General features: G+C 38.9%; 1 protein-coding gene across 1 annotated transcript in view; it reads right to left on the reverse strand.

Moving 5' to 3' along the window:
- The window catches only part of Yipf4 (Yip1 domain family member 4), a 26,613-nt gene extending 18,126 nt beyond the window's left edge, over positions 1–8,487 (reverse strand). The window contains exon 1 of the mRNA XM_015479787.2: positions 8,151–8,487. Coding sequence (XP_015335273.1) covers positions 8,151–8,229 — 79 coding nt within the window. The 5' untranslated portion in view covers positions 8,230–8,487. The remainder of the gene's footprint in view (positions 1–8,150) is intronic.
- Positions 8,488–8,818: the final 331 nt, after the last annotated feature.

The raw sequence follows: 8,818 nt of genomic DNA on the forward strand, positions 1-8,818 counted from the left end.
CTGATTGAATAAATTATTATTATTTTTTTAAATTTTAGTTGTAGATGAACACAATAGTTTTATTTTATTTATTTTATGTGGGGCTGAGGTTCAAACCCAGTACCTCACATGTGCTAAGCAAGCACTCTACCACCAAGCCAAACCCCAGCCCCAAATAAATTGTTAAAATATTATTGATTCATTTTAGTTATACATGACAGTAGAGTCCATTATGGCACAATTATATAAGCAGGAATATATCTTTTAAAAAATTTTTTTTTAGAGAATTTTTAATATTTATTTTTTTTAGTTTTCAGCGGACACAACATCTTTGTTTGTATGTGATGCTGAGGATCGAACCCGAGCCGCACCCATGCCAGGCGAGCACGCTACCGCTTGAGCCACATCCCCAGCCCAGTCGGGGTGACTTCTCAAAAAAAAAAAGAAAGAAAGAAAGAAAAGGGCTTGGATGTAGATCAGTAGCTCTGGGTTCAGTCCCCAGTACAAAAAAAAAAAAAAAAAAAAACCTAACTGGGATATCATACAAAATACTTCTAGCACTGTAAAGCAAGTACATCCTTTTGTCACTATACGACAATGAGTACTATTGACTGATGACTGATGATAGGTGCCATGAGAGTAAAGAGGTCTACACAGGTGATCAGGAAGGTACGTAGAGGTGGAAACCTGAATTTGTCCATAAGGAATGGCTGGAGAGGCAAAAAAGAATGAGAAGTCATTACATGAAAAAGACATGGCAGGGACAAAGGCATGGAAAACTAATGTCTGTAAAGTTTTTTATCCAAAAGTTGTGGGAGAAAGGAACAAAATTTTTAAGCATGTGTTAGACAAAAACAAAACAAAATAAAACTTGTGTGTTTTTTTGTTTTTGTTTTTGTTTTTTTTGGTGGTGCTAGGGATTGAATCCGGGCCTTGTGCATATAAGGCAAGCACTCTACCAACTGAGCTATATCCCCAGCCCAAACCTTTTATTTTATAGGCTAAATGTTTCTTTATGCATATTCTGTGGAATCTGTATCCCATGAAATATTCCCCGTAAATGGCTTATGATGTTCACTAAGTTGGGAAAACTCTGCATACAACTCTGAGGGTTTCATAATCAATAATGGCATATTAAAGGCTCTAAGAACTGAGGACATTGTTTAACTTAGTTTGATATATTATTTACCAAATTTATGTTATTACAGAACCATTTCCACTCTGGGAAATATTGCAAAGATACTTCTGTAGATGATATGATAGGAAGCAAGTGATAATCTAGCAGAGTGGTAGAGACCATTAAATGTTCAGAAAACGGGAAATAATTGAGACAGTTTAGCTGTAAAAATAAGAAACTGGTGAAGTAGATTTAATTAAAGGATTTGTTAATCAGAAAAGGATCTGTGAGTAATGGTAGAGATGAAGAAACAGGAAACAAAAAATGTTAAAAGAGAAAAATACAGAAAAGAAAGATCCCAAAAGAGGTAAGGAAAGATGGGAATCAACACTTTAGTAGAGGTTTATTCTAGGCTTGTGTTTTTCGTTTTGTGGTACTAGAGGTTGAACCTAGGTCCTTCCACATTTTAGACAAGCATTCTACCTCTGAGCTACAACCCCAGCCCAAGATTTATCCTATGAAAGGAAGAAAAATTTCCTTTTTGAGAAAAGAAGCATGTTTCAGTTCAGACACAAAGATATTTAGCTGAGTGCAGTGGCACACACCTAGTGAAAAATAAAAAGGGCTGAGGATGTGGCTCAGGGATAAGTGTCCCTGAGTTCAATCCTTGGTGACCCCCACCCAAAATAAATATCTTTGTTTCTGTTCACATTCTCTCCAACTCTTTGTTGAATTTCTGCTGAATTAGTATTGTCTTCAGTGTGTAGCACAGCACTTAATCAAAATCTTAATCAAAAAGTATCACAGCAGCTGGAGTTGTAGCTCAGTGGTAGAGCGCTTGCCTAGCATGTGTGAGGCACTGGGTTTGATTTGTAGCACTGCATATAAATAAATACAAAAATAAAGGTCCAACAACAACTAAAAAAAAGTATCACATAGTCATTTACTCTTTCAATATTTACTGAGTTTGTATGCCCTAGGCTCGTGTTAGGCAGTGAGTAAAACACAGCATCTAACCCCAAGGATACCCTCATTTACTACAGTTGTGTCTTCTTCGCTTTTTTTTGCCAGGGGTGGGGGGGGGCAGTACTAAGGATTGAATCCAGGGGTACTCTATCACTGAACTACAACCCTAGCACCACAACCACCCCCCCTTTTTTTAAACTTTGAGACAGGGTCTCCCTAAGTTGCCAATGTTGGCCTTGAATTTGAGATCCTCCTATATTAGTCTTCCAAATTGCTGGGATTACAGGCATGTGCCATCATGCCTGGCCCTTAAATAGTCCTTATGTGAATGCTCTTCCACCATTTTTTAATCCAAAGAACTCCCATTTATCTATCAAAATATGCCTCATCTGTCTCTGCAAACCTTCTTGACCATTTGAGTATTTCATGCAGTTGACACTTTCTCTTTTGTATCATACTTTTTTTTTTTTCTTTTGGTATCAGGGATTTAACCCAGGGACATTTTAACCACTGAGTCACATCCCCAGTCACCCCGCCCTTTTGTTTTAAATTTTAAGACAGGGTCTCATTAAGTTGATTACAGCCTTGCTTAGTTGCGAAGGCTGGCCTTGAACTTGAAATCCTGTCTCCGTTTCCCAAGCTGCTGGGATTACAGGAATGCCCCACCATGCTTGGCTTGTATCATACTTTTTATAGTGTACACTTTATACAGTGAAATTTTTATATATCTTCTTAGACCATTTCTCTCTGGCAAGAAATTCCTTGTACATGGTCCCTTGCACATGGAGGTCCTTCCTCCACCCTGTAAAAAATATTAATTGTCCTCTTAAGTTTGTCAAAATAACACCTCCATTAAATTTTTCCTGATCATCTACTTAGAAATAATTTCCTCCTCTTTTGATCTTTTATGATATCCAAAACCAATGTTTTTCAAGTGCAATGTGTTTATGACTCACCAAGGAACCTTGTTAAAATATAAATTATGGAGCTGGGATTGTGGCTCAGTGGTAGAGCGCTCGCCTAGCACAGGTGGGGCCGGGTTCGATCCTCAGCATCACATAAAAATAAAAGGTATTGTGTTGTGTCCATCTACACCTAAAAAATAAATATTAAAAAAAATATATGTATATATATATAAATTATGATTCAGGGAGATTCTGCATTACTAAGTATCAGGTAATACCAAAGCTGATCTGTAGACATAATCCAGACAGAGTTACTTCTCTGGTAAAAAGTGAAGGCAAAAGATTGCCTTAAGGACTTCTACATATACTTCACACACACACACACACACACACACACACACACACACAAACACACACACACAAACACACACACACACAAGTGATACTGTCACATTCTTGCTTTTATATACACGCATTTCTTTTTTCTTGGTACTGGGCACTAAACCCAGTACCCAGGGGCACTCAACCACTGACCACATCCCCAGCCCCTTTTTTATTTTTCATTTCGAGACAGGTCTCACTAAGTTCCTCAGGGCTTCACTAAGTTGCTGAAGTTGGCCTTGAACTTTCGATCCTCTTGCCTCAGCCTCCCGAGTTGCTGGGATTACAGGCTTGTGCCATCATGCTAGGCTACACATGCTTTCATTGTTGCTGTTGGATGTATTTTATAACACAGACTTAAATATTCAGTATGGATTTCCCTATTTATTCATTCAGTTATTGACTCATTCACAAACAACTCATGTTCTTTTAATTTGTATTTAAGAATCTTACTTTTTAGTCAGGTGTGATGGTACATGCCTATAATCTTAAGAGGCTGACACAAGGATTACAAGTATGAGACTAACCTTAACGACTTAGGAAAACACTATCTAGAAAAAAAAAAAAGGCAGGAACGTAGTTCAGTGTAGAGTGCCCCTGGGTTCAATCCCTAGCATCTCTCTCTCTCTCAAAACACACACACACACACACACACACACACACCCAAAAGCTTGCTTATAAGTGTGCTTTTCATTTTATAGGGGACAAAATGGAAGCTTATAGATACTCAACACTAACTTATCCATTATCATATATAGCTAACCTAAGAGTTGGAATTTTTGCTGAAGTCTCTAGTTATAAACCTACTACAATTTTAGTTATATCACCTAAGTTTTTAAAAATATTTTTATTAATTGTTGATGGACCTTTATTTTATTTGCTTATTTACATGTGGTGCTGAGAATTGAACCCAGTGCCTCACACATGCTAGGCAAGAGCTCTACCACTGAGCCTCAATCCCAGCCCCATATAACCTAAATTTTATATTCCTTTTAATGACATATAAAGAAAAGCAAAAATAATTTATTAATTAAGCAATACTTTTGTGACATATTTTTGGTTCTATGGCAGGTGCTAGTATATAAAAAATATTAGGAAAATTCATATTTCTAAGGATTGTTAAGTAAGATTTTTTCTTTAAAGAGAGAGAGAGAATTTTTTAATATTTATTTTTTTTAGTTTTCAGCGGACACAACATCTTTGTTTGTATGTAGTGCTGAGGATCAAACCCAGGCCGCATGCATGCCAGGCAAGCGCGCTACCGCTTGAGCCATATCCCCAGCCCCGTTAAGTAAGATTTTACCAAGGAAGGAACATTAGAGTTTAGTCTTAAATTTTGGGACAAAAAGGATAAAGGCATTTAAAGTATGAAGACCAGGATATATATACACATGGAAAGAAAATACCAACGCAAGTTTTAGAATAAAGGCTAAATGTGGACAAATAGTAAGGACGGGTATCATTAAGAATAAGACAGTTTTAGCTAGGTATGGTACTCAAGAAACTAAGGTGGTCAGATCACTGGATCCCAGATTTCAAGTCTGGGCAAACATAGTGAGACTCCATCTCAAAAAAAAAAAAAAAAAAAAAAAAAANCTGAGTTTTTTACAATATATTTTTAGTTGTTGATAGACCTTTATTTATTCATATGTGGTGTTGAGAATCAAACCCACTGCCTCACACACGCTTGGCAACAGCTCTACCACTGAGCTACAACTCCAGACCCTAAAATACTGATTTTTGGTGGTCATTTATTATGGCAGCCACAGGAGACTGGTGCAGTAGTATATCATGGTAAAATAAATAAATTTATGCCCATTTTCATAAGCATGTATCATTTATTTTTATTGTCAAGCAATATTACATTGTATAAAATATGTAATTTTATTTATCCACTCATTAGCTGATTAACTTTGAGATTATTTCCCCCTTTTGGCTATTATGAATATGCTGCTATGAACATTAGGGTATGAGTTTCTGCACGGGCATGTTTTCATTTCTCATGGTTATATACCCAGAAGTGGAACTGCTAGTTCATATGGCACATTTGAGAAACTTCCAACTGCCAGACTGTTTTCCAAAGTAGCAGCACCACTTGACATTATAGAATAGTGTATAAGGGCTCTAGTTTCTCCACTCCTTGCCAACTGGTTATTGTAATTATTATTATTTTCCAGTACTAAGGATTGAATCCAGAAGCACTCTACCACTGAGCTACATCCCCACCCTTTTTATATTTTGAGACAGAGTCTCACTAAGTTGTCGAGGCTGGCCTTGAATTTAAAATCCTCCTGCCTTAGCCTCCTGAGTGGCTGGGAATATAGGTGTAAACCACAGAACTCAGCCTTGTCTTTTTATACTACAGCCATTCTAAAGGATAAGTAGTATCTCACTGTGGTTTTACAATCATTTATTCTTGCCTTTATTTACTTCTTTAAAGAACAAACAGGGGCTGGGTGTGGTGTAATCTCCAGGGACTCAGGAGGCTGAACCAGGAGGATCAGAAGTTTAAGGCCAGCCTCAGCAATTGAGTAAGGTCCTAAACAATGTAGTGAAACCCTGTCTCAAAATAAAACAATAAAAAGGGCTGGGGATGTAGCTCAGTGGGAAAGCATCCTTGGGTTAAATCTCCAGTATTAAAACCAAAAAACAAAAAAAAAAAAAGGAAAGACTTGGACACAATCTGGAAGGAAAGGTATACACTGAAATCATCTATAAGTTGAAAACATTTATGATTACAGAAATAGCACAAAAAAGGGAAAAGTAGAATTTACATGACATATGTAGGAACCAGAGAAAACCCTTGGAATTGGGAGAGTAAAATGTTTACATTTGAAAACAATAAAAAAATAAGTCATAGTATACTTAACACTAAGTAGAAGCATCATTACTGACATGTTGAGTATGTAACTTTGCCAGATATAGTACTAACTGCTCTATATCTGTACAATTTTTGAGCTCTTGGCTACTATTATGCCCAATTTGCTTATGAGGAAATAGGTTAAGTAACTTGGTCAAAACTGCATAGATATGGTAAAGCCAGGATGCAAATTTAGGACTCTTCTAGACTTCAGACACACTACTATTCAATCTATAAACATATAAGAGGCTCATGGTTTATTGGAAAGAAATATGAGACAGAAGACTAGCTTTTAATTCCACAGCCATCATGTAGAAGTTACTAAACCTGGGTTTCAGTTTCTTTACAAAATACAGGAATCAAAAGCTCATCAGGATTCTTACATAAATCAAGAGTAGGATGCTTAAAGTATTCTGTAAATTTAAACTGTACAATGTCCAGGTCTCTTAAATTATGAATTCAATGAGTAGCCTAGATATGTTATCTGTCAGATTTCTTGGATGTATTTAAGAAAGATGGTTCCTTGGGGAAAGAGGGACATGAAAAAAAAAAATCTACACACACACACACAGATAGATGAGTCTGAACAAACACCAGGTTCTAATAATCAATATATATATTTTTGAATCTGGGAAATTAAAATAGATATTCCTCCATAAGCAACTATGCTATCAAAATGTAGATGAAACAGATTTAAATAATTTGGGTTGTTCCATTTTAATTTAAAAGGAATGTATCAGCTGTGCTCCCTATGATAGATAAAAATTTATTTTACTTTTAGTTGGGCATGGTGACACACGCCTGTCATCCCAGCAGCTTGGAAGGCTGAGGCAGAAGGATGGAAAGTTCAAAGACAACCTCAGCAACTTGGTGAGGTCCTAAGCAACTTAAGATCCTGTCTCTAAATAAAATATGAAAAAAGGAGGGTGCTGGGGATGTGGTTTGGTGGTTAAGTGCCCCTGGGTTCCAACAAACAAACAAAAATTTTATTTTTAAAATCATAACTATTACTATTTTTTTAAGGCAATGCAAAACAGGGGAAACAAAACAAACAAAAAAGAAACCAAGCTATATTCACTGAGAAATCAGATTTCTAAAGAAAACTTAGGATCTTCTCTAGATTGAAATTTCTGTAGCTAAACTAATTTATTTTTTCCTATCAGGTAGTAAGTCTGGTCAATAAAAAATACACAACGACTTACAAAAGTAAAATTTGAAAATGGCTAGCAGAGGAAGATTCACGTTACAAGGAAATGAGTTCGAAACTGAGGAAAAAAGAAAAACATTTTTCTGTGCTGTAAAAAGTGCTTTCTCCAACACTACAAGAAAATCTGCAAAGGCTATTGGGGAAATCTAGTTGGATTATACGAAGTTTCAAGTGTACATGGGTACACTTATCTGAATACCAAGGTCCAACACTATAAAATGGGAGGAAAACTGGGACCCCGAGCACTATATCAAATTCAATAAAAACCACGAACTCCTTAACTCCTTAAGGGAAATTTGGATTGACAGTGCCAAATCGAATCCCAGCAAAAAGGTTCCCTGTTGATGAATAACAGAACACAGATCAACTTTCTTCTCATTCTTTCTCGACCGATCTAACCGTTCCTTTTCTGGGTAACAGAGTAATTTCACAAATAAAACCCTTGGGCTCCGTGGGTCTGCTCGAGGTGAATAAGCCGCCCCCAAACCCTGCCACCAAACAGTGTGGGTAAAGCTAGGGTGACCGAGCGACTTGACTTTTTTGAGACGGGTCTCCGAATCCAGATTCGGCCACTCGGGGCCTCTCCGAAGGCCTGGACCTCAGGAGGGCTGGGTTCACCAGCAGTTCGCTTCCTGTCCGTCCCCACCCGGCCACAACCGCCTGCGCAGAGAGAGACCCCACCGCGCTGGCCCCGGCGGCCTCCCGGGGACTCGCCCTAACGGGGCGCAGCCTCACCTTCCGCGTCAGCTGAGGAGACAAAAGTGAAGTCCCCGTTACTGGGGGCATACGCCGGGGGCGGGCCCGGCGGCTGCATCTCGCCGCCCCTCCGAGCCCGCTGCGGTGGAGGAGGCTGCAGCTGGGCCCAGGTCCCAAGGCCGCCGTGACGCGGACCCGCACGCTCGCGTTACGGTGCGGCCTGCGAGCTGAGGAGGGGAGGCTGGGACACAGATCCAAGGCGAGCGCAGAGGGCCGCCGGGCTGTCCCGAGACTGCCCCACCAAAGTCCTCTCAGTGGCGACCGCCCAAGCACCACGACGCCGGCGCCCTGACAGGACCATAACAGTGACAGCGCCGCGTGGATTGGCTCTTTGTAAAGTGCTCTCCTATTGGCTTCCGGAGAAAGCTTCTGATTGGGTCTTCCTGTTGTTGATTCCGGAAGCTTACTCAGGGCCCGGAAGTCCACTCTCTGTTGGCTGTTTTTGTAACATTTAGGTCCAATCTTTTCCAGATTTCTTTGAGTATGTGGTTAAAGCATTTTAGAATAGGCAGGTTTCTAGAGTTCAGCCCCTCGTTTTCGATCAGGATTCAGTAGTTGCCTTTAGTCGTGAATTCATTGTATCGGGTATTAAGTAATTTTATATATTAGAGCCTCAGTTTCTTCACCTGTGATATAAGCAAAGCAGA

The sequence above is a fragment of the Marmota marmota genome, unplaced genomic scaffold, assembly GCF_001458135.2.
Source record: "Marmota marmota marmota unplaced genomic scaffold, marMar, whole genome shotgun sequence".
In the NCBI taxonomy this organism is placed as follows: domain Eukaryota; kingdom Metazoa; phylum Chordata; class Mammalia; order Rodentia; family Sciuridae; genus Marmota; species Marmota marmota.